This window comes from Eriocheir sinensis, chromosome 9, assembly GCF_024679095.1.
Source record: "Eriocheir sinensis breed Jianghai 21 chromosome 9, ASM2467909v1, whole genome shotgun sequence".
Lineage (NCBI taxonomy): Eukaryota > Metazoa > Arthropoda > Malacostraca > Decapoda > Varunidae > Eriocheir > Eriocheir sinensis.
The window spans coordinates 11,131,731-11,158,674 of NC_066517.1; the positions used below are offsets into that span (position 1 = coordinate 11,131,731).

The window sequence follows — 26,944 nt, forward strand, 5'->3', positions numbered from 1 at the left end:
CTGTATGTCACAACACCATGGCAGTGCCGCGCACAGGATGTTTAATACCACATAGGTGCTAGGTTGTGCTTAGGAGGTGCTCCTTGCCGTGGGAACAGTGCTGATTCAACAAGCCTTTGGCACCGGATTATTCTTGCAGCCGGGAGAAGCCAGCAGAAGACAGTGTGTGGCGGGCCGAGCAGATCACTGCTCGGGGTGTGCGTACGACTGCTCACGTAAACTGTAAACTTTGTGTAAAACTTTTTATATATTTAAAATACATTAAACCTTTTAATAACCCTGTGAGAGATAGAACTAAAGTGAACTAAAGTGAACTTACAACGGCTACCGCTCGGCCACACCTCACTTAAATAAAGGCTATTGTGTTATCTCACCTACTACAATCAACTTGTGAAGCAGGCCACGATAACACCGGCCCTGTGACGAGTGAGATAACAGTTCGCGCCTTAAACTTACACTTAACACCAACTACTTTAAAAAGTAAAACGCAGCTTAAGAACGGTTAACAGCCTTCAGGCAAGGGATCCGTTTTATTTCAACATCAATGTAGGGCTTTGGGAGTGGAATGGACAAATCATTGTCATCAATAGGGATAAGCTGATTCCTCAGGAAGGGTGTCTTATCCACTGCATCAGGGTTAAAAAGGAAGATTCCCCATTTACAGAAACTTTCCTTGATATCATGAAGGCTCATTGGCTGTTCAAAATGCATCCTCAGTACCCTACAGTAGGAACACCTTTTTTGGCAATCCAGAGGTTTCCTCAAATGCACTAGCCAAGTCTGATTACCTTTCCAAGATGAGCCTTGAAACTTCCGAATACACATCTAAGGGCAGACACATGCAAGTGGTTTAATATTTACCTTTAAATGAAGAAAATAAGTCCTTCAGTAACAAAATGTTTCATGAAGTTTCCCCTTGATGGGGAGGAAAACAAATTTTATAATGTCCCCAGGGCAGAGTCACCAACTATGTAAAGTCACCATTTTCACAGATGATTTCACAATTTCTGAACATTAGGTCACCTTCAAAATTTAACAAAAGAGAGCTATATTAAGACGGAAACGATCAAACAGCCACCTTAAGCAAGCCCTCAGGGGCTGCTGGCCGCTCAGCTGATGAGATTTGTACCTCCACAGCGACATGAGACGCCCACAGGTATGGGTGGGTGGAGGTGTTGGCCCAGTGTTTGCACTGGGAAAAAAAATGACTCGGTGAACTTAATAGTCTACCCTACATTTATTGAGGTACAGTAAAACCCTCAATATAACGGACTAATTGTGGGGGAACCTAGTCTGTTAATGTCGATAGTCCATTATATGTAAGAGGCGGAAATTTTTTAATACGTATAATAATACCGATGAACATAATAAACATAGGTATAGAGATTTTTATCATGTATGTTGTCTCCACATTGTCTGTATAGCCAAACAACACACCTGGCGACGGACCTTAAGGTACTGAGGCTGCCAGGTTGGCAGTGGGGCCTTGCAATGGGGTGTTGTATTGTTACAGATATTGGTAAAATTTTACGAGTGCGCCCATCTCAAACTGGCGGATGAAACTTTTTGTGAGTGTGTGTGTAGTTTTCGGTGTGTTATGAAATCTGCTGACTGTTTATGTCACAAATCATTAAATGATTGACTTTTCAATGCCTGTTATACACCCACCACCGCAGCCGCAAAATAGCTCACAGAGAGAGGTTCAACTTGCTTACAGTTTCTTTCTTCACTCACTGCTCACAAAGATCAGAAATGGACAAACTAGGACAAAACCGGGAAAATTCATGTTTTCCTGCTATGTATTCCCTCAGTGGGCATGTGTTGTGGACAGGATAACAACTTATTACTGCGAGGAGGTATTACTCACAACACCGGTCCGCATAGTGGGGCACCCCCGCCACTGCCCTGTCCCATCTTGTGCTGTGTGTTTTCACCGTATTTCCGCCACCCCACACCTAACTTAACCCCCCTCAAGCTGCGTCAGTACCAACGCTCACAAACACTTGGCCATTTTCCATTACATTTACGTCCTGGATTGATGCATAAGACTTTCTTGTGATGTAAATACATTGATTTGAATGGGAACCACAAGGCGGAAAATATTTCATCAGGTGGGCTGAAAAAGCCTACAGTAACCGAAGGATGGGACTGCAGATAAAGGGAGGAGGGCAAGGTGGCTAGCAGACGTTATTGTAGTTACCGGGCGCGGTTGGTTCAAAAACTATTCAATCCCCATAGATTTCTGACCCTCTGACCTAGTCCATTATGTCCAAAATCCGTTGTAAGTGAGTCCGTTAAATTGAGGGTTTACTGTATAAATACATGACTGAGAAGTAAAAAAGTTGGGTAAAATTCTAGTGTTTGCCCATACTCCCCCCTCCCCCCAATACAAGCCTGGGGACCTGGTGGGAATGCGGGGTTTCGGGTGGGGGGACACGAAATCCATTGCAATCGCGTATTTTTTTAGTGGGGGGGGGGGGAATGAAAAATCCCTAGATCTAGGGAAATTCCCTAAATTTAGGGAATTTTTCCTCCCACCACCACTAAAATAAGCGTTTGCGACGAATTTAGTGTTTCCCATATGGAAACCAAGCACTCACTGGATCCCCAAGCTTGTTTTGGGAGAGAAGCGTAGTGAACCCACCAAATAATGCTCACCTCACCATCTGGCGTGGCGCTGGAGGCCATCTGTGCTCACATAAACCGCCTACACCACACTCATGCCCTCTCTAGTAGGTTGTCACCTCATCACAAGGTTTCTGTCCTCCAAGCAGAGTCCATGGCACCAAACACAGTGTATCTTCATTGTTTATCACTGACACAAGTAAAACCACCGGCTAGCCGGGATCCGTCCAACACCGCGCCTTAAACAGTACTGCGGGTTGTACAGGAAGTGCAGGCTCTCGAACCTCCTGCCCGAGCTGTTCGAACACGTGAATCCTTACTGACCGGATTTTGAATCTGCTTCACGGGTTCGTATTCCCAGTATACAAGGCGATTGTGGATATTGACTCCGCGCCTCCAGAATACGATAATACGCCTCCATATATCATAGTTAAAAAAACAAAGTACTTAAAAGTAAAGAAGAAGCCGAATTAATCCCTTTCCCCCAACGATCTTGGGGGACCCACGTGAACTCGGGGTATTTGGGTGGGGGAGCATATTTAAACTACTCCAACCGAACTTTACGACCTGCTAACGAGGGGGCTTCGCCCCCTTCAACCCCCCTGCTAACCAAGGGGGGACTGCGCCCCCCCCTCTTAAAATACCCCAACCGAACAGCTAACTGAGGGACATTGAACAAAGTAACCTGCATTCGGACCTGCTTCACGCGTTCGTACGTGATACCAAACCTGCTTCACGCGTTTGTACGTGCTGCCAGTAAGTAAATATATATTCGTATATGACGGTTGCAAGATTCCTATGACGTAAATTACTTACTGTTTAGATGCTTCATTGATCTTAATGCTGTAACGGGGAGCTTCGCCCCCCTCGAAACCCCCTTTGGTATAGAGAGTGAGTGAAATTGCGTGGTTTCTGTATGCTGTAAAAAACCCCGGAATGTAGTATGAAATTTCCCTACATCTAAGTAATTGTAAGGAATTTCCCTACACCTAGGGTATTTTTCAACCCCCCCCATAACTCAAAAACTATGCATTTGCAATGCATTTCATGTTTACCACTGCATTCCCCGAAGTCTCAATGGCCCCCTAGCCAATTTTGGTTGCGAGGGGTGAGTATGGGCAAACAATAGAATAATACTACCAAAAGTTGGGGCATGTTGCTTGTGCATTGGAAATTACTATAATGAATAAACTTTTAAGATACATGACATTTACGTTTTTTAGGCAACTTTTTAGAGTGGCCACTACATATGTTTACGGTAGAATACTACCACAGGATATAAGAGTTGAGATGAAAATGAAATGGGTGTGTGGCCGTAGAAAACAGAAACCCATGGACCACCACCGTAGAATACTCCACTGACAATGACAGCAATGGTGCAGCACAAAACCACATCACCCAATTCATTGTAAAAAAAAATACTTATTAACCCTAGAACGCTAACCATGGGTATGAGGTACCCGAAGCGAATGACGTCATTGCCATTGTGTATGGTTCCGGTGCTCTGAGGGTACCCACCTCCTCAGTAGCTTCATGTGCCCGCTTGACAGTGTAGGGGAAGGTCACGTTGTCTCGCTCTCTCTGCTCACCTTTGTTGTAGGCCTACATTCGGGTGCGGCATACCCATGGTTGGTGATACAGGGTGTTGTACATGTCCCTAGGATATTGTTTACGATTTTTAGTGATCACCTGTGCAGTGGATCACAGGACCTGGGAGGCCATACAAGAAGTTTGGAAGCCATCGGATGATAATTTTTTATGAAATTTTTTTGAAATTTTGAACATTTTTCCTATTTTTAGTAACATTTTTCAGTACCTGATTTTCATACCAAAACAATACGTTTTTCAGTTCTTCTTAATGTTAAGTCAAGATACAAAGTTTGAAGTCCCTTCATGTAACTTTATTCCATTAAAACTTTACATTTAATTTTTTTTTTTTTTTTTCAAAATCGGGTATGATGTACCCATGGTTAGTAGTGGTGTGACTTTTTCTAAGGTTAGTGTTCTAGGGTTAAATATGACCTGACCTGACCTTCTTTTGACCTGTAATGCCTTGTATCGCTTCTTAGGTAATATATGCACTCAACCATAAATTCAATATCAACCAGTAAGTAACATAACAGGGGGGGGGGGGGGAAGACAACCCTGACATGGTCATATTATGGTTATCATTCATTTGCACAATACAATCCAGCCCCCCCAAAACACTGAAGATGTTTCAAAACACTCAAATGAACTTGAAAACTATCAAATGGAAGTAAAAACAGGGAGCAGCAATAAATTAAATAATTGCCTCAAACAGTGATAGTATGTGAACTAACAATAATACAAACACAATTACTGGAGCAAACGACCTTGACTTGGGGCAACGCAACATTCAGCAGCAATGAAACTCTACACACTAGGACTGTTCAGTAAGGCATAGTTACTAGGTGGGTACGGCGAGGGTGGTCATGGCTCTGGTAGGCCGGGCAGTGCCACACTTAGTGCTGCCAAGGCAAACAGTGCCAGGAGGGAGGGAGCCGTGTTCCGCAGCCCTTGCCCTTCTCTCAATGTCAACATTTTTTATATACCAAATGAGTTCCGAGACACAAGGGATTTACTTTTAGCGAGTATTATTTTCGATTTAATTTAATACATAGCTAGATGACGGTTTTTTTCTTTTATCTGTTTTCCTTCACTTATTACAGGGATTTCCCATACAAAAGTTGTTTTTTAAATGAAAACTAAAATTGATGGGTTACTAACATAAAATGGGTTTTGTTTACCTACGTGTTGATGGCACCACATGTACAGGCTTCTTTACCCTCTTGACATGGAGTCCTGTGTATTTTCTTGTTGGTACAGCCATTATCAAAGACAGATGTCAAGGCAGGTGAAGTGACATGACCCGAGACGGACATGAAATGCAGATCCAGCCCAAAACACACACACACGCATTCAGGCTTCATTCAAGCTTTTTAACCCTTTTCATAAATAAATAAGCCTTTCAATGTCCCTATCACTCAATCTAACCTGTCCGAAGCGTCTGAGGTAGGCCGTTCCATTTCACCCAAGGAGAGTCTGCAGCCTTGGTCTCACCGCCCCACCCGTCGATACAACCCCTGACCGACCACTGGTGAGTGACGTCAGGGCCCCTGCCAGCTGGGTGCGCAGTGACACCAAGGCCAGCACTGCGGTACGGTAAGAAATACGGTACGGTACGGTTGGAATTTTGATAAAAAGTACGGTACGGAATTACGGTACGATATTTTTCCTAATGTACGGTACGGTATGATACAAGTACGGAAAATTTAGCAAAATTCCGAACCGTACTGTACCACAGCCTTAAAACAAATGATCCTAAGATTTTTTTTTTCTGCGTTCTTGCCCATTAACGCATTCATCAAACCATTTACCGGACCTGTGGCTGGTAAGTTTCACGGTATCTCCGCCCACTCGGTAAATTCGCATTCATCAACCACTTACCGCACCCGTGGTAAGGCCAAAAGTTACCGCGGCTCCGAGCACCCGCAAGTGAGTTACCGCTTGGGATGGGCAGGTACCGTTAATTTGAGTACCGGTAGTACCGGTACCGAAAAAACAGGTACCGTTAGTACCGGTACCGGTACCGGTACCCAAAAGAGTTTATTATTATCTTAATGCCGTCTGATGAAATTCCTAAATAAATTTTCTGTAAAGAAAACTCTCTCTCTCTCTCTCTCTCTCTCTCTCTCTCTCTCTCTCTCTCTCTCTCTCTCTCTCTCTCTCTCTCTCTCTCTCTCTCTCTCTCTCTCTCTCTCTCTCTCTCTCTCTCTCTCTCTCTCTCTCTCTCTCTCTCTCTCTCTCTCTCTCTCTGTGCGTGCGAATAAACATTGCAAAAGTCAACTTAAATATATCTGTCACCTACAGACCTCCCGGGCAATCACTCGATGACGACCTTGAAATGTACAGCGTCTTAAGGCAGTCACTTAATAACAGCGACTCACTGATATCAGGAGACTTTAACCTCCCCCATAATTTATTATCGACTGGGCGACACTGTCAGGTACAGAAGGCGAGTCACATAGAATGATCGAATTTCTTGAAGAAAATTATCTAAGCCAAATGGTTTCTGAGCCAACTCGACAAAATAATATACTCGACCTTGTTATAACGACCCAACACCCAAGATAACCTAATCAATAGTGTCACGGTAGGAGAACACCTCGGTTCTTGCGATCATAAATTAGTGCGCGTCGACATTAAAGCTCAATCATCAGTGACTGAAAATAAAGTAAAGGTGCCCAATTTCAAAAGAGCTAACTTCGTAGAAATCCGACAAAAACTAACAGAAATACAACTATCAGATGACGGCAACGTAGAGGAAGCCTGGCTAAGCCTTAAAAATCACTTACTCACTCAGCAGAACACATTCGTCCCCTTGTGCGAGAAGCGAATTAACACTAATAAAAGCCCACCGTGGTTTAATAGCGAAATTAAACAATCAGTCAATGAGAGAAAATTGTTTTACAGGTTAAAGAAAGAACAAAGCACACCCGAAAACATTAGACTTTATAATGATGCCAGGCGACGAGTAAAAAGACTAGTAGGTCAGGCAAAGCGTAGATACGAAGAAAATATTGCAGCCAACTGTAAAAATAATCCGAAATCTTTCTTCAGTTACATAAACAACAGAAAGGCGATCAAAAGTGGTATTGGACCTTTAACAAACAGCGACGGTGCACTAGTGACTGACGGCCAACACATTGCAAACCTCTTAAACAATTACTTTTCCTCGGTGTTTAATACTAACAGTCTTCCTCTCGCTACCACCAACACCAGTACTATTGTAAATCTCGAGCATGCATTGCCTAATTTTGAAATAACAACCGATGAAGTCCTTAAAGCTCTCCATTCACTTAAAACAAATAAAAGTCCTGGACCTGACAAAGTATATCCAACTCTGCTGAAAGAAACAAAGAGCGAAATACTCTCCTCCTCACAACCGTATTCAATATGTCCTTGCGACAAGGCATCGTCCCTTCAGATTGGAAAAAGGCTAACGTGACACCGATTTTCAAGAAAGGAGACAATAAAGTACCAGGTAATTACAGGCCCATTAGTCTAACTTCGGTTGTAGGTAAGCTACTTGAGGGCATAATTAGAGACAAAATTGTGAATTACCTTGAAAGCCACTCATTGATTGGGGACTCACAACATGGCTTCCGAAACAAAAGATCCTGCCTATCAAACTTATTAACCTTTTATAACGACCTCTTCACTGTTTATGACGTAACCAAATCACTGGACGTAGTCTATCTTGATTTCAGAAAGCGTTTGATAAAGTCCGCATCATAAATTACTTTACAAATTAAAGCAAATAGGTATTGACGGTCAAGTAAACCAATGGATCGCGAATTGGTTGAGCAACAGACAACAAAGAGTAGTGATTGACGGATTTAACTCAGAGTGGGCGCCTGTCACTAGTGGCGTCCCTCAGGGCTCGGTCCTTGGCCCAGTGCTCTTCATTATTTACATCAACGACGTGGATGTTGGACTCATTAACCGCATTAGTAAATTTGCAGACGACACAAAGATTGGCAACTCGGTTCTCACTGACGAAGACAGGCAAAGCCTCCAAGAGGATTTGCACAAAATTTCAGCTTGGTCGGATAGATGGGAGATGCCCTTTAACGTAGACAAGTGCCAGGTCCTTCAAGTTGGAACGAGGAATAAGAAGTTCGAATACGAAATGCGCGGCGTTAAACTCAAAAGCGTTCAATGCGTCAAAGACTTGGGGGTCAAAATCGCGTCAAACCTCAAATTCTCACAGCAATGCATCGATGCAGCAAATAAAGCGAACAGAATGATGGGCTTCATTAAAAGAAACTTTGTATTCAAGAATAAAGATGTAATACTCCCGCTCTACAACAGTTTAGTCAGACCCCACTTGGAATATGCGGTACAGTTTTGGTCTCCCCACCATGCAAAGGATATTGCTAAATTAGAAGGTGTTCAGCGTCGGGCAACGAAAATGATCCCTTCCTTGCGCAACAAATCCTACGAAGAAAGGCTTTCTACCCTTAACATGTTCTCTCTTGAGAAACGTCGCCTCCGAGGAAAACTGATCGAATGTTTTAAAATACTTAATGGTTTCACGAATGTAGACAGATCAACATTGTTTATGATCGATGACACTTTGCGCACGAGGAACAATGGCGTAAAACTCAGATGTAGACAAGTAAATTCAGACAGCACCAAATTTTTCTTCACCAACGTTGTAGTGCGAGAATGGAATAAGCTTCCACCGTCAGTGGTCCAGTGTAACACGATTGACTCCTTCAAAAATAAGCTCGACCGTCACTTCCTTCAACTTAATATCAACTAGAGTAGAAATGCAACGTTTTGGAGTCTTCTGATTAATGTAAAATCACTTAGGTTTAAGGACAGACCACCAAGTCTGGACCATGGGGTCTGTGTGGTCTGATTTTCTATGTAAATCTATGTAAATCTCTCTGTTTTCCTCAACGACGCCGTACGTAACGCCCGAACAACAAAAAACGACTCTCAGCCACGTCCTTCCATTCCGCCAGTGTAAATAGACACCATACACCACAACAAACTCGTAACACTGAACCCTCCAGTACCACCACCTCTATTACCAAGCCTCAAGATAACCTAAGAGTCCTTAGTTTCAATGCGCGTAGCGCACTGAAACATAATTGCCATAACCGAATAATTGCTATAACCGAAACATTTATCGACACCACAAATATTGATTTAAGTTCCGAATACAACATAGATGGCTACAGATTTTTCAACAATGATCGTGTAAACCGTAGAGGTGGTGGTGTCGCCCTTTTTGTCAAAAGCCATTTACAACCCACTGACAAAACACCAAGAAACAGTAACGTTGAACATTTGTGCGTGCGAGTAAACACTGCAAAAGTCAATTTAAATATATCTGTCACTTACAGGCCTCCGGGGCAATCACTCGATGCCGATCTTGAAATGTATAGCGTCTTAAGGCAGTCACTTAATAACAGCGACTCACTGATAGGAGACTTTAACCTCCCCCATATCGACTGGGCGACATTGTCGGGTACAGAAGGTGAGTCCCATAGAATGATCGAATTTTTAGAGGAAAATTATCTAAGCCAAATGGTTTCTGAACCAACTCGACAAAATAACATACTTGACCTTGTTATAGAGACCCAAGATAACTTAGTCAGTAATGTCACGGTAGGAGAACACCTCGGTTCCTGCGATCATAAACTAGTGCGTGTTGACATTAGAGCTCAAACATCGGTGACTGAAAATAAAGTAAAGGTGCCCAATTTCAAAAGAGCCAACTTCGTAGAAATCCGACGAAAACTAATAGATATGCAACTATCAGATGATGGCAATGTAGAGGACGCCTGGCTAAGCTTTAAAAATCACTTACTCACTCAGCAGGACACATTTGTCCCCTTGTGCGAGAAGCGAATTAACACTAATAAAAGCCCGCCTTGGTTTAATAACGAAATTAAACACTCAGTCAAGGAGAGAAAATTGTTTTACAGGTTAAAAAAAGAACAAAGCACGCCCGAAAACATTAGACTCTACAATGATGCCAGGCGACGAGTAAACAGATAGTGCGTCAGGCAAAGCGTAGATATGAAGAAAATATCGCAGCCAACTGTAAAAATAATCCGAAATCCTTCTTCAGTTACATAAACAACAGAAAGGCGATCAGAAGTGGAATTGGACCCTTAACAAACAGCGACGGTGCACTAGTAACTGACAGCCAACACGTTGCAAACCTGTTAAACAATTACTTTTCCTCGGTGTTTAATAAAGACAGTCCTCCAACCACTACCACCAACACCAGTACTAATGTAAATCCCGAGCATGCATTGCCTAACCTTGAAATAAAACCCGATGAAGTCCTTAAAGCCCTCAAATCACTTAAAACAAATAAAAGTCCTGGACCTGACAAAGTATATCCAACTCTGCTGAAAGAAACAAAGAGCGAAATACTCTCCTCCCTCACAACCGTATACAATATGTCCTTGCGACAAGGCATCGTCCCTTCAGATTGGAAAAAGGCTAACGTGACACCGATTTTTAAGAAAGGAGACAAAAAATTACCAGGTAATTACAGGCCCATTAGTCTAACTTCGGTTGTAGGTAAGCTACTTGAGGGCATAATTAGAGACAAAATTGTGAGTTACCTTGAAAGCCACTCACTAATTGGGGACTCACAACATGGGTTCCGAAACAAAAGATCCTGCCTATCAAACTTATTAACCTTTTATAACGACCTCTTCACTGTTTATGACGTAACCAAATCACTGGACGTAGTCTATCTTGATTTCCAGAAAGCGTTTGATAAAGTCCCACATCATAAATTACTTTACAAATTAAAGCAAATAGGTATTGACGGTCAAGTACACCAATGGATCGCGAATTGGTTGAGCAACAGACAACAAAGAGTAGTGATTGACGGATTTAACTCAGAGTGGGCGCCGGTCACTAGTGGCGTTCCTCAGGGCTCGGTTCTTGGCCCAGTGCTCTTCATTATTTACATCAACGACGTGGATGTTAGACTCAATAATCGCATTAGTAAATTTGCAGACGACACAAAGATTGGTAACTCGGTTCTCACTGACGAAGACAGGCAAAGCCTCCAAGAGGATCTGCACAAAATTTCAGCTTGGTCGGATAGATGGGAGATGCCCTTTAACGTAAGCAAGTGCCAGGTCCTTCAAGTTGGAACGAGGAATAAGAAGTTCGATTACGAAATGCACGGCGTTAAACTCAAAAGCGTTCAATGCGTCAAGGACTTGGGGATCAAAATCGCGTCAAACCTCAAATTCTCACAGGAATGCATCAATGCAGCAAATAAAGCGAACAGAATGTTGGGCTTCATTAAAAGAAACTTTTTATTCAAGAATAAAGATGTAATACTCCCGCTCTACAATAGTTTAGTCAGACCCCACTTGAAATATGCGGTACAGTTTTGGTCTCCCCACCATGCAAAGGATATTGCTAAATTAGAAGGTGTTCAGCGTCGGGCAACGAAAATGATCCCTTCCTTGCGCAACAAATCCTACGAAGAAAGGCTTTCTACCCTTAACATGTTCTCTCTTGAGGAACGTCGCCTCCGAGGAAAACTGATCGAATGTTTTAAAATACTTAATGGTTTCACGAATGTAGACAGATCAACATTGTTCCTGATCGATGACACTTTGCGCACGAGGAACAACGGCGTAAAACTCAAATGTAGACAAGTAAATTCAGACAGCACCAAATTTTTCTTCACCAACGTTGTAGTGCGAGAATGGAATAAGCTTCCACCATCAGTGGTCCAGTGTAACACGATTGACTCCTTTAAAAATAAGCTCGACCGTCACTTCCTTCAACTTAATATCAACTAGAGTAGAAATGCAACGTTTAGGAGCCTTCTGATTAATGTAAAATCACTTAGGTTTAAGGACAGACCACCTAGTCTGGACCATGGGGTCTGTGTGGTCTGATTTTCTATGTAAATCTATGTAAATCTCTCTCTCTCTCTCTCTCTCTCTCTCTCTCTCTCTCTCTCTCTCTCTCTCTCTCTCTCTCTCTCTCTCTCTCTCTCTCTCTCTCTCTCTCTCTCTCTCTCTCTCTCTCTCTCTCTCCTGAATGAAGTGAATATTTTTTTCGATAAAAAAAATAGCATATGTATACGTAGTTATTATGGATGTACTCATAGTCTAATAACAATAATAATATATATTAGTATCCTAAAAAAAAAGATTCGGACATGAAGAATCATCCAATAAATCCAATAATAAAATAATGGAGACGGGAGCTATGATGGTAACGAAAAGCAGGACAAAATGGTGGGAACTTGGGAAGACGGTCAGCGAGGCAGTGACTCAGCAGCCAGCACAACATTCAAGGCTTAATTTGTCTCCACAGGGCCCATACCGGTACTGCATGGCGCCTGGCGAGCCCCGCGCGCCGCCGAGCGTCACTAAGATCAACCGGTACCGGTACCAAACAGTGCCGAGTGATCATGAGTCTTCCCGGTACTGGGTAACGATACCGGGTGCCGGCTGAATCGATTCTTCTCGGCACTTGGTACCGGTACCGGGTGCCGAGAAGAATCGATTCAGCTGGCACCCGGTACCGGTACCAGGTGCCGAGAAGAATCGATTCAGCCGGCACCCGGTACCGGTACCCAGTGCCGGGAAGACTCATGATCACTCGGCACTGTTTGGTACCGGTACCGGTTGATCTTAGTGTCGCTTGGCAGCGCGCGGGACTCACCAGTCGCCATGCGGTACCGGTATGGGCCCTGTGGAGACGATAAGCCTTGAATGCTGTGCTGGATGCTGAGTCACTGCCTCGCTGACCGTCTTCCCAAGTTCCCACCATTTTGTCCTGCTGTTCGTTTTTCATCAAGGCTCTGTCTCCATTATTTTATTATTGGATTTATTTATTGGATTTACTGGATAATTCTTCATGTCCGATTCTTTTTTTAGGTTGCTATTATATATTGTTATTGTTATTAGATTATGATCGAGTACATCCATAATATCTATACATGCTATTTTTTTATCGAAAAAATAAATATTCACTTCATTCAGAGAGATAGAGAGAGAGTGTAAACAGAAGAACAATCGAGCCTAATTGAGGGCAGAAATAAATGAGAGAAAAAAGTCCACTGTGTGTGTATGTGTGTGTGTGTGTGTGTGTGTGTCTCTCTCACACACACACACACACACAGTGGATCGACTTTTACCTCTCATTTATTTCTGCCCTCTCTCTCTCTCTCTCTCTCTCTCTCTCTCTCTCTCTCTCTCTGACGGATTTAACTCAGAGTGGGTGCCGGTCACTAGTGGCGTCCCTCACGGCTCGGTTCTTGGCTCAGTGCTCTTCATTATTTACATCAACGACGTGGATGTTGGACTCAATAACCGCATCAGTAAATTTGCAGACGACACAAAGATTGGTAACTCGGTTCTCACTGACGAAGACAGGCAAAGCCTCCAAGAGGATTTGCACAAAATTTCAGCTTGGTCGGATAGATGGGAGATGCCCTTTAACGTAGACAAGTGCCAGGTCCTTCAAGTTGGAACGAGGAATAAGAAGTTCGATTACGAAATGCGCGGCGTTAAACTCAAAAGCGTTCAATGCGTCAAGGACTTGGGGGTCAAAATCGCGTCAAACCTCAAATTCTCACAGCAATGCATCGATGCAGCAAATAAAGCGAACAGAATGTTGGGCTTCATTAAAAGAAACTTTTTATTCAAGAATAAAGATGTAATACTCCCGCTCTACAACAGTTTAGTCAGACCCCACTTGGAATATGCGGTACAGTTTTGGTCTCCCCACCATGCAAAGGATATAGCTAAATTAGAAGGTATTCAGCGTCGGGCAACGAAAATGATCCCTTCCTTGCGCAACAAATCCTACGAAGAAAGGCTTTCTACCCTTAACATGTTCTCTCTTGAGAAACGTCGCCTCCGAGGAAAACTGATCGAATGTTTTAAAATACTTAATGGTTTCACGAATATAGACAGATCAACATTGTTTCTGATCGATGACACTTTGCGCACGAGGAACAATGGCGTAAAACTCAGATGTAGACAAGTAAATTCAGACTGCACCAAATTTTTCTTCACCAACGTTGTAGTGCGAGAATGGAATAAGCTTCCACCATCAGTGGTCCAGTGCAACACGATTGACTCCTTCAAAAATAAGCTCGACCGTCACTTCCTTCAACGTAATATTAACTAGAGTAGAAATGCAACGTTTAGGAGTCTTCTGATTAATTTAAAATCACTTGGACAGACCACCAAGTCTGGACCATGGGGTCTGTGTGGTCTGATTTTCTATGTAAATCTATGTAAATCTCTCTCTCTCTCTCTCTCTCTCTCTCTCTCTCTCTCTCTCTCTCTCTCTCTCTCTCTCTCTCTCTCTCTCTCTCTCTCTCTCTCTCTCTCTCTCTCTCTCTCTCTCTCTCTCTCTCTCTCTCTCTCTCTCTGAATGACGTGAATATTTATTTTTTCGATAAAAAGTAGCATGTATATTATAGATGTACTCGATCATAGTCTAATAACGATAACAATATTTATTAACAACCTAAAAAAAAAAGAATCAGCCATGAAGAATTATGAATAAATCCAACAAATCGAAATAAAAATCATGCAGATTTAAGATCTGGGCTTATAAAACCGATGTAACGAAAACCAGCTGAGTACGAAGGAGTTCAAGAGAAATAAGTGCAAGAAAATGTCTACTCCCTTTTCATTTCCCTAACTCTGATTTTAGTATGTGTATTTACACATTATTGTTACAATTTTATGCTAGTGTGATGCAGAATTTTCTCAGGAAAATGATGGTGGTGTCCATTTTTCTTAAAAATTAATTTTGTGCTCAGGAAACAGGGTGGGAGTGAGCTGTGTGAAGTCAGTCGGTTTGGGATGAACTGCATGGCCGGGCTCACCCAAAGACTCCTTGGGCTCACCCGTGCACGGCCGGCTTCACTTGGAGGGCCTTGGCGAGCAGTCTATAGTATGTAAGTCTGTGGAACTGTCCACCCATTCCTGCAAACCATCATCGTCGGGCCTCCGTCGGCAGAAGGGCGGCCACCGTCGGCTACCGGGATGGATTCATCATACCATTTACCGGACCTCTGTCTAGTAAGTATCGCGGTATCTCCGCCCACCCGGTAAATCTGCATTCATCAACCACTTACCGCACCCGTGGTAAGGCCAAAAGTTACCGCGGCTCCGAGCACCCGTAACTGAGTTACCGCAGGCGTGGTAAGTGGGTACCCAGTAAACATCGAAAGTCCGGCCGATACCGGCAAATAACGGAACTGTGGCATAAAGGATTTCGTTTATCTTGAACTCCTTCCTCCGATATAAATATTCTGCAATCGGGCCATAAGAGGCAAATGTACATCGGGCCAGTACTAAGTAGCCTACATTGAGTCTTTTTGTTGTAGTTCGAGTTGTGCACTGGTGTATATATATATATATATATATATATATATATATATATATATATATATATATATATATATATATATATATATATATATATATATATATATATATATGGCCTCCGTGGACTCTCCTGTGTTGCTATGTTGGTATGGGTCTGGGAAGCCCACCTGTATAATACCACCATATTGTGGAGGCGTAGCGAACTGATGTCAACATGGCCACTACGGTGTTCGCTGGTCGGGGCTGTGGTCGCTCTAGTCTACAGCTATAGATGCTATGTGGTGCAAACGCCTGAGTCCCAGAAAGACTTAAAATAACAGCCTGAGGTGAAATTTCACAACATGTCAGCGTTAAAAGAAATACAACAATGAAAAATGGACTAAAATTATTTCCTACATAATTTGCATGTTGAATTAGTAGTGATAAATGAACTAAGTTTTAACGATGATAAATAGGAATAAAAATATTAGAACTTTTCGAGTCACTGAAGGCGGCGGGAGCAAACGACCTGCCAGCCCCAACACGGCCTTCAAAGCAAGGCAAGTATAGAGAAGGTATCGTCATACAGGCGGAAGGAAATCACTCGTTGGCAACTCCTATAGCTCATTGCTTGTCTCTCAATCTCGTTCACATCACTCTCACCCTGTTCCCTGACCCCAACATTCATTTTACGAGACCACCATCCTCTTCGAAATTGAAAATTCTGCCTATTTTGCACTTCTTTCCTACTTTGAGTATGCTTTTCTGCTTCGAGGTAATGTGAACATAATCCGAGCCGTGACGGGTTTCATTCGCATCGGCTTTTGTTTACTCAAGTCAGGCTCGCCGCCACAGAGTTATATATATAATATAATAATATATTATAATATTATAATATATTATAATATATAATATAATATAACTCTGTGCTCGCCGCTCACCTCAAGCCGTGGCCTTGGGGCTGTGCGTGAGCGGCGAGTCTGACTTGAGTAAACAAATGCCGATGCGCATGAACGCTGTCACGGCTCGGCTTATGTTCAGAGGCGATTTTGACCCTATGCGTATTTTTACCTCGGGACGTACCACATATCATCAGAAGCAGAAAAGCATGCAGATTTAGGATCTGTGCTTAAAAAAGTGATGCGTCGAAAACCAGCTGAGTACTAAGGAGTTGAAGGGAAATAAGTGCAAGAAAATATGTATTCCCTACTTCATTTAACTCTGATTTTCGTATGTGTAATTTTACATTATGGTTACAATTTTATGCTCGTGTGATGCAGAATTTTCTCAGGAAGATGATGGTGGTCTCAGTTTTTCGTAAAAATGAATGTTGGGGTCAGGAAACAGGGTGAGAGTGAGGTGTGTGAAGTCGTCGGTTTGGGCAGACGACGAGGATGGGGCGGGGCTTAATTAGGCTCGAGGAAGGGGCGGAGCTTATCGAGACGCCAGCCAATCATCGTCCAGGATGAGATGCCGTGAACTTTTCTATTTATATTTTTTATTCACCGACAATTGCTTCATAGAGTATATAACGAAAAATCTACATCTTATTTTATTTTATTGTAGTAGTTTATAACAAAAAACATCCGAGAGGTCCTAATAAAAAAGCTCATTTCAAAATTTGGTTCCTCACGTTCTATGAGAGTGACGATACCTCTCTATACTTGCCTTGCTTCCAAGCCCTCAAGTGCACGCAAACCATCCTGCAGAAGTCGGGGCAACTCGACAGGATCTAACTTCCACCCTGGTGACAGAACGGCAAACAAAAAACACCTAATACCAACTACTACAGACGGGGCTGTAGAGGCTGTGGCCCCACAGCCTAACTAGCCCCATAAAACACCCAAGAAGAAGAAACGGTGTCGCGCTCTGCCGGACTGGTGCCTTCAAATTCAGCATAGCCTATAGTGCACAGCACAGCAGGTTTGATGTGCTGGTCTCTGCTTCTTAATACGGTGTCTCGTGTGCTGTGTGCTGTGTTGTGTGTCTTGTGTGTTGTACGGTATACAGTGTCCTGTATTATTCATTTAGGTAAAGATATATATATATATATATATATATATATATATATATATATATATATATATATATATATATATATATATATATATATATACTTTATGTGAGTTTTGATATGCTCTTAACTGATGTGACATTCTTTCCTGTCATAAATCACATTTTCTAACTGCACAACCCCCTTTGCCCTCCCAGCCCCAGCAATACCACTAAAATCAGTTATTTGAAACAAAAAAACAAACAAACACCCAACAAAACACAATCAGAACTCAGCAGGCCACCTGCCTACAAGGCTGGTATAGTATTGTTGTGCTGGAAGCTTCCCCCGGCGTCCAAGGGGCTCTAGAAGGCTCCGGGAAGAGCGAGCAGAGGGCGGGGAGCAAAGCCTCGTAAATTACCAGGCGCGGCCAGGCGCCAGGCGGGAAGTGTTGCCAACTCGCACATACTTTAGCTACATGTTCTTGTATGATCTAAAATATACTTTAACATTTTAGACTGTACTGTTCTGGATATATATAGGAGAAGAGGGCGAGAGGAGTCCAGTCCCAGTCATAGTAAGCTAGTGGTAAGTGAAGAGTCAAGAGTGAAGTGTACTACTAAGGAAGAATATTAAACTACAGAAGCTGTGCAAAGTGTTTACATATCTCCCTCCCACGGAGTCTCCTGACGGCGACACGGAACCCAAGTAACACATCCGGCATAACATTGGTGTCAGGAGTGTAGGCATTTGTTTTTTTCGCCATGAAGACTCGTTCCCAAGCTGCCCAGAGGGACGACGTGTTGACTGAACTCTTGGAAGCCTTGAGACTACAGGGGGAGAAACAAGAAAGAGCACACCAAGAACTCAAAGAACAACAAGAAAGAGCACAGCAACAACAAGAAAGAACACTCCAAGAACTCAAAGAACAACAAGAAAGAGCACAGCAACTACAAGAAAGAACACTCCAAGAACTCAAAGAACAACAAGAAAGAGCACAGCAACAACAAGAAAGAACACTCCAAGAACTCAAAGAACAACAAGAAAGAGCACAGCAACAACAAGAAAGAACACTCCAAGAACTCAAAGAACAACAAGAAAGAGCACAGCAACAACAAGAAGGAACACTCCAAGAACTCAAAGAACAACAAGAAAGAGCACAGCAACAACAAGAAGGAACACTCCAAGAACTCAAAGAACAGCTAGAAGATCGCTTCACGGGATTACAGCAACAGCTACAAGCAGTACAAGATGGAAGTGAGTCAGTGCGAAGAGAAATGATTGATGTGACCACGAAGTTAGGACAACGCCTGATAGAAGTGGAGAAAGAACACACAAATCTTCAACAAGAGATGGAGGTGGTACGGAAGACGACACACAAAGAAATATTAGAAGTGCAGGGAAAGGTGAACCGTACTGAACAGGCAGTTTGTGACGTAAGTGACAGAGTGAAGGCCCTTGAAGACTGCTTAGCTGGAAACGGATGCTTCTCCTACGCAAGTCCGGGGTAGTTTGAGCCCTGTTTCGCCTGAGTTTATCCCCGCAAGAAGTTCCGCCAGCCCCATGAGTCTGCTGGGTTCGCCTGTTAGAAAGAAGCCTCAGGAGTTTGATGGCAAGGTCTCCTGGGAGGCTTACCGCGCTCAGTTTGAGCTGTTGGCAGCTCGGAATGGATGGGATGACCAAAGGTGCGCAGTTCAGCTGGCCACTAGCCTGAAAGGGGCAGCGCTGGAGGTCCTTGCTCAGCTCGACAATGCGACAAAAGTCAGCTACAGCGGGCTGGCACAGGCGCTGGAGCAACGATATGGGACCAAGCACCAGAACGAGCTCTTCAGGGTTAGGTTCAGAACCCGCAACAGGAGGCGCGGCGAGTCTCTTCAGGAACTCGCTCAGGACCTTGAGAGCATGGCGCACAAGGCATACCCAGGTGCCACCCCTGACCTGCTGACGGTTTTGCTGCGTGATCAATTCATCGATGCCCTGGACAGCCCTCAGCTGAAGATACAAGTGAAGCAAGCTAAGCCAACATCAATGCAGGAAGCTCTGGCACGTGCCATGGAGTTTGAGTCCTTTGTTAGGTTTTCAGGGACGACTCGACTTCTGGCTTTAGGGCACGAAAGGGCGCTGTCAGCGACACAGACAGGTTCCAAGGAACGTGCTGGTACTGCGAGAAGGTTGGGCACAAGGAGAACGAATGTTATAAGAGGAAGAAGGAATATGAAAGTGGCGCTGGGAAGAAGCCCAGGGAAGGACCCAAGTGCTGGACCTGTGGAGAAAAGAGGCACTGGAAGAATATGAGTGTCGGAAAAAATGTGCCCCCACCGAGGGACCACCACTCGGGCGAGGGAAACTACAGAGGACTGGTTCACGGGGGCAACGACCAGTCTGTCCAGTACATGCCCCGAAGATGTCAGTGTGCAGGAGAACCACCATGACGAGCTGCCAAGTGGAGGGCAAGGTTGACGGAGTGTTGTGGCCTGTGGTCGTCGACACAGGCTCGGAACGCACACTGGTGCGGCCTGACGTGGTGAGTCATCGTCGGCCGCATCGACTGTGCGGAGTCACTGGACACTATGCAGAGCTCAGAGGCCCAGTGGACGTGAAGTTTGAGCTCGGAGGAAAGGAAGAGTTCCTCTCTGTCTACGTGAGTAACAGTCTACGTGAGTAACAGCATCTCTGACCTCGGAGGAATAATGGTGTCCTGCATCCTAGGTATGGATTACCTTGTCTCCCACAGGTGCGAGCTAGACTTCCGCGCTAAACAGCTGACTGTAGGAGGAAGGAGGGTGCCACTGACGACTGTGAACAAGGAGGGCCTGCCAGTGACGATCAAGCGCACCACCATTATTCCTCCGAGGTCAGAGATGCTGTTACTCTGTCAAATTACGGGTGCCACCCCAGCTAGCCTGTGTGTGGTAGAGAGTGGAAGTCGATGCCCGGTAGAAAACGGGATGATTGTAGGCAGTACTTTGGTAGACCCTGCTGCAGGGGAAGTGCCTGTCGTCATGGCCAATGTCTCCTTCAGCCCAAAGAAAATAAAACAAGGGACCATGGTGGGGTTGTGCCAAGAGATCGACCAGGAACCGAGAACCTGTGTCTGCAGGAGAACCCTGACGAAGCCCCAGGAGGAGCTGCCTGACTACCTGCGCGACCTGTTTGCCAGGAGCTCCCAGTGTCTAAAGGAGCCCCAAGTGGAACAGCTCAGGGAGCTTCTCGCGAGGAATGCAGATGTGTTTTCCACAGGAGACCTGGACTTGGGGTGTACGGACCTGTTAGAGCACCACATCGACACAGGTAGCCATGGTGCACCGCCCAGTGAAGCAAGCTCCTCAAAGGATGGCACCAGCCTGTCGCAAGGAGATGGATGAGGTGATGGATGATCTCCGGCAACAGGGGTTAATCGAGCGGTCCAGCAGCCCGTGGGCATCTGCTGTAGTGCTCGTCAGGAAAAAGGACGGTTCCCTCAGGTGCTGCGTGGACTACCGAGCCCTCAACGATCACACCATCAAGGATTCATACCCACTCCCACGGATCGACGACACGCTCGACGCTTTGGTGGGCTCCAAGTGGTTTTCAACACTGGATATGAGGTCTGGGTATCACCAAGTCAAAATGGCGGAGCAGGACAAAGAGAAAACAGTCTTCTCCTACGGTCAAGGCCTGTGGCAGTTTAAGGTCATGCCCTTTGGCCTGTGCAACGCGCCGGCCACGTTCGAGCGGCTGATGGAGAGGGTGCTGGAGGGACTTTACTGGAAGACGGCACTCGATCATCTACCTCAACGACGTGATTGTCTTTGGCCAGACCTTCGAGCAGAAGATGGAAAGGCTATCAGAGGTTTTCGCCCGGTTTAGAGCTGCACACCTTAAGCTCAGCCCAAAGAAATGCTGCCTATTCCAAAAGGAGGTCCAATACTTGGTACACATCGTGAGCGAGGCTGGAGTACGCACTGATCCTGAGAATGTGGCTGCGGTAAGGGACTGGCCGACACCCACAAACGTGAAGGAGCTGCGGAGCTTCCTCGGATTGTGCTCGTACTACCGCAGGTTTGTGAAAGGCTTCGCTACAATTGCTGCACCACTGCACCTCCTGACGAAGAAGAGGCGCAAGTTTGAGTGGACAGCGGAAACTCAGGTTGCCTTTGAGAAGCTCAAGGAGGCCCTCATCAGCTCGCCCGTACTCACCTACCCAGACCCCTCTAAGCTAGGGGTGGGCAGGTACCGGTACCAGTACCGGTACTAACGGTACCAGCTAAACGGTACGGTACCGGTACCAGATTGCTCGGTACCGGTACCAGTTGCTCGGATTTAGTTATTGGATTTATTGATAATTCTTCATGTCCGATTTTTTTTTTAGGTTGCTAATAAATATTGTTATTGTTATTAGACTATGATCGAGTACATCCATAATAACTATACACGCTATTTTTTTATCGAAAAAATAAATATTCACTTCATTCAGAGAGAGAGAGAGAGAGAGAGAGAGAGAGAGAGAGAGAGAGAGAGAGAGAGAGAGAGAGAGAGAGAGAGAGAGAGAGAGATCACCACTCAGTGAGTGGATATCTCGGTGATATGGGTACTCGACTACTCGATCATAGTCTAATAACAATAAAAAATATTTATTAGCAACCTAAAAAAGAAAAAGAATCGGACATGAAGAATTATCCAGTAACTCCAATAAATAAATAAAATAATAAAATAATGGAAACGGGAGCTGTGATGGAAACGGAAAGCAGGACAAAATGGTGGGAACTTGGGGAGACGGTCAGCGGGGCAGTGACTCAGCGTCTACACACAGGGCTCATATCACATGGCGGCGGGCGAGCGCCGATACCGGGTACCGGTACCAGGTACCGGTACCTGGTACCGCGAAGCCTCATGATCACTTGGGTTCCGGGAAGCTTAATGATCACTCGGCACTGCGCATTGCCGCTAGTACCGGTATCATTTGGATCTTAGTGACGCTCGGCGCTCGCCCGCCTCCATGTGATATGGGCCCTGTGTGTAGACGCTGAGTCACTGCCACTACTGAGAGAGAGAGAGAGAGAGAGAGAGAGAGAGAGAGAGAGAGAGAGAGAGAGAGAGAGAGAGAGAGAGAGAGAGAGAGAGAGAGAGAGAGAGAGAGAGAGAGATCACCACTTAGTAAGTGGATATCTCGGTAATATGGGCAGTGGGTCCTCGATCATAGTCTAATAACAATAACAATATTTATTAGCAACCTAAAGAAGAAAAAGAATCTGACATCAAGAATTATCCAGTAACTCCAATAAATAAATCAAAAAATAAAATAATGGAAACGTTACTTTACGTTAAATTACTTTATAAATTAAAGCAAATAGGCATTGACGATCAAGTAAACCAATGGATCGCGAATTGGTTGAGCAACAGACAACAAAGAGTAGTGATTGACGGATTTAACTCAGAGTGGGCGCCGGTCACTAGTGGCGTCCCTCAGGGCTCGGTTCTTGGCCCAGTGCTCTTCATTATTTACATCAACGACGTGGATGTTGGACTCAATAATCGCATTAGTAAATTTGCAGACGACACAAAGATTGGTAACTCGGTTCTCACTGACGAAGACAGGCAAAGCCTCCAAGAGGATTTGCACAAAATTTCAGCTTGGTCGGATATATGGGAGATGCCCTTTAACGTAGACAAGTGCCAGGTCCTTCAAGTTGGAACAAAAAATAAGAAGTTCGATTACGAAATACTCGGCGTTAAACTCACAAGCGTTCAATGCGTTAAGGACCTGGGGATTAAAATAGCGTCAAACCTCAAATTCTCACATCAATGCATCGATGCAGCAAATAAAGCGAACAGAATGTTGGGCTTCATTAAAAGAAACTTTTTATTCAAGAATAAAGATGTAATACTTCCGCTCTACAATAGCTTAGTCAGACCCCACTTGGAATATGCGGTACAGTTTTGGTCTCCCCACCATGCAAAGGACATTGCTAAACTAGAAGGTGTTCAGCGTCGAGCAACAAAAATGATCCCTTCCTTGCGCAACAAATCCTACGAAGAAAGGCTTTCCACCCTTAACATGTTCTCTCTTGAGAAGCGTCGCCTCCGAGGAAAACTGATCGAATGTTTTAAAATACTGTTACGCAGACACGAGCGAACCCGCACCCGAATGGTGGTTCACGGGGACGGACCGCCATGATTCACCCTCCTCACCGACCCGCCACGTAGGCCTCGGCGAACCAGAGCCAAGCTGACGTCTCCACCGCCTGGCTGGCTCAGAATCAGTCCACCCAGCGCCTCTGAGCTGGCCACACCGCGTAAGCTGACCTCTTCACGCACGGTTCTGCGGTTCCCAGGGGCCCATTGGATTACGCTGAGCGCCCTGAGGAACGAAAGGACGCCAGCACAGCGAGCCCCACGAGCGGATGGGGACGGTACTCGGCGCCCCTGACGGAGCTGCAAGGTGCTGAGAAGGCGGGGACTCGACCAGTGTGTCTAGGCGTGTCGCTATTGTGGGGGAGCCAATAAACCAGCTACCAGAAAACGTGTTTCCCTCAGCCCTTCCCGTTCTCTGCAAGGCCCCGATCCCTTAGTTGTGGCGAAAGCAGGCCCCAAGGGGCGCCACCCCTTACTCCTTTCGTTACAATACTTAATGGTTTCACGAATGTAGACAGAACAAAATTGTTTATGATCGATGACACTTTGCGAACTAGGAACAATGGCACAAAACTCAAATGTAGACAAGTAAATTCAGACTGCACCAAATTTTTCTTCACCAACGTTGTAGTGCGAGAATGGAATAAGCTCCCACCATCAGTGGTCCAGTGTAACACGATTGACTCCTTTAAAAACAAGCTCGACCGTCACTTCTTTCAACTTAATGTTGTACTCCACTTGTCTACCCCTCACACAGGCAGACAGGTGCTCTCCCCAATTACTTAAACTGGGCTCGCTATGGAAAACACAGTGCTCCCACGAGGCGGACAGCAGACACAAAGACACTCCGGCGGACACACTCGCACACACCCACAGAGCACACAGCGAGGCACAATTAAATACAGGGCGGACTTTCTTGGGGTTTACTAAGCAATAGCACGTTGTACAATCCTTATAGTCCAAGGGGGAGGCAGTCAAGGCACAAATCACAGGCGATTAAGTCCTAAGGCACAGAGCACAGGCGAGCGCGTCCTTTGTCTTCTCTCCGTCTCCACTCTTCCTCGCCGCATGGCGTCACTTCCAGCCTGCCCCTCAACGGGGCCGCAGGGAACCCTCATTACGTCACGTGGCGCCAATTACAATTTAAACTAAGCTAAGCCTTGGCGTAACACTACCCCCCCCTTAAGCGCAGGCGACCCGCCTCGCCAACTTAACAAAACAAATAAAACATAACTGGGGAACTAAACAAATCATTCTGTATCAAAATCTGTAAGCCATCCTGGCCTCCTCCTCTCACGTCTTGGTCGTCGCGGTGGAGGTGAGGGCGAGGAGAGGCAGCGGCTGGTCCAGGTCACCAGCAGAGCCGGCCTCCAGGTCGGCGTCTCCACCTGCCTCCTCCTCCACATCATCCGCGACCTCGACGTCCACCGGGTCAAGTTCTGCCCGGTCCTCCTCGTCACTACTGGGGTAGTCAGGGTCCTCCTCAGCGCCAGTACCCCAGGAGTAACGGCCCGGCCCATGGTAGCGCCAGAGCCGGTCAACGTGGACGACAGAGGAGCGTTTGCGGCCTCCTGATGCGGTAGGTGACAGCGGACAGGACTGCAATCACCGTGTAGGGCCCTCCCAGGGACTCTGCAGCTTCGGTGATAACCCTTTCTTCCGGCGAGGGTTATGCAGCCACACTCTGTCACCCACCGCATACTTCACGTCCCGCATGCGGCGATCGTAGTAGTCCTTCATCGCCTGGCCTGCCACTCTGAGCTTGCCGCGCACCTGGTGATGGACCTCGACCAGGTTCTCCTGCAGCGCGGCAGCGAAGCCAGAGGTGACAGTCGGCAGGCCCACGTCCGGCGGCCGCCCGTCGCCAGATCCACGGGAGTCTGAGCTCGCGGCCAAACATAAGACGTGCGGGTGTATAGTCAGTGGCCTCGTGCACAGCGGACCGGTACGCCATCAGCATTGCGGGCAACTTGACGTCCCAGTCCTCCTGGTTTGCCCCGCAATACGGCCAACTGCTGTGCGAGTGTCCGGTTGAACCGCTCCACCATCCCGTCCGACTGCGGGTGGAGTGGCGTCGTTCGGGTCTTCCGCACTCCCAGCAAGTCGCAGCACTCACGGAACACACGGGACTCGAACTCACGGCCCTGGTCTGAGTGCAGTTCTGACGGCACACCGAACCGGGTGAAGCACTCGTTTACGAGGACACTCGCCACTGTTTCAGCCTCGTGGTTCGGGAGCGCATACGCCTCAGGCCACTTCGTGAAGGAGTCCATCACGACGCATACGAAACGATTGCCGGGGCGTCATGGGCAGCGGCCAGCAATATCTACAGCAACCCGCTCCATTGGCGCCCCCACGCTGTACAACTGAAGCGGAGCCCGATTCCGGCGTGTGGGGCCCTTTTTCGCACTACAAACGTCACAGGCCCGACACCACTCGGAAACGTCGTTCCGCATACCGACCCAGTAGAAGCGCTGGCGGAGACGTTTAAGGGTCCTTTTCGCCCAAGTGGCCACTAGTAACACCGGCGTGCAACTCCGTAACACCTCAGCACGCTTTGCACGGGGTACCACCACTACCCAGGCGTCTCTGCCCACTCCGCCTAACACCTCCCAGCGCTTTACTAGCACTCCCCACCGGTCCAACCGCAGCGTCTCCCACTGGTCGACGAGGCACTTAGTGGCAGGACTCTCCGCCGACACTTCCTCCCACCGGGGTCGCTCCCCGCTGGCCCTGAGCCAACGCACTACAGGAGCAAGAGCGGGTCTGCGCTCTGTGCCTCACGCCACCGGTCGTTGCCTTCAGTGGCGTTGGCAGGCACGGTTAAGCGTCGGCAAACAGGGTCAGGGTCCCGACGCGCCTGGTGTGAGTAGCTTGCCTCACACGGGCTCTGACTCACGGCGTCAGGTCCTTCAGGGACGGAATGTGAGCTACCTGCCTCACACGGGCGTCGAGTCACAGGGTCGGGGTCCTTGCTAGCACAGTGAGAGCAACCTGCCTCACACGGGCGCCGGCTCAAACTATCGGCGTTGCTGTGCACACGACCCGGGCGGTGAACAATCCGGTAGTTGAACTGCTCGAGCCTTCCCAACCACCTCGCCAGCTGACCCTCCGGCGCCTTCAGTGTTTTCAACCACTGCAGGGCAGCGTGGTCGGTCCGGACGGTGAACTCAGCGCCGTAGAGGTACGGCTGGAAGTGCTCGAGACTTTTACTACTGCCAGCAGCTCCTTCCTGGTCACGCAGTAGTTGCGTTCAGGCCTACTGAACTTGGCGCTGTAGTAGGCCACCACG

The 26,944-nt window shown here is 46.2% G+C and overlaps 1 protein-coding gene and 1 long non-coding RNA gene across 7 annotated transcripts in view; both read right to left on the reverse strand.

The window, feature by feature from the left end:
- LOC126995914 (probable phosphorylase b kinase regulatory subunit beta) overlaps nucleotides 1-5,785 on the reverse strand; it is a gene marked incomplete at its 3' end in the record, with an annotated part of 186,756 nt that extends 180,971 nt beyond the window's left edge. For 5 of the 6 annotated variants that reach the window (XM_050855809.1, XM_050855812.1, XM_050855811.1 and 2 more), the window contains 1 exon segment: nucleotides 5,641-5,785. In XM_050855809.1, coding sequence (XP_050711766.1) covers nucleotides 5,641-5,672 — 32 coding nt within the window. 6 annotated transcript variants of the gene reach the window in all.
- A 1,889-nt stretch (nucleotides 5,786-7,674) lies between these two features.
- Nucleotides 7,675-14,360, reverse strand: LOC126995915 (uncharacterized). Its single transcript, XR_007750829.1, has 3 exons — nucleotides 13,783-14,360; nucleotides 10,877-11,435; nucleotides 7,675-7,847 (listed from the first exon to the last, which is right to left on the reverse strand). It is a non-coding gene; the product is annotated as an uncharacterized LOC126995915 (long non-coding RNA).
- Between the last annotated feature and the right edge of the window lie 12,584 nt (nucleotides 14,361-26,944).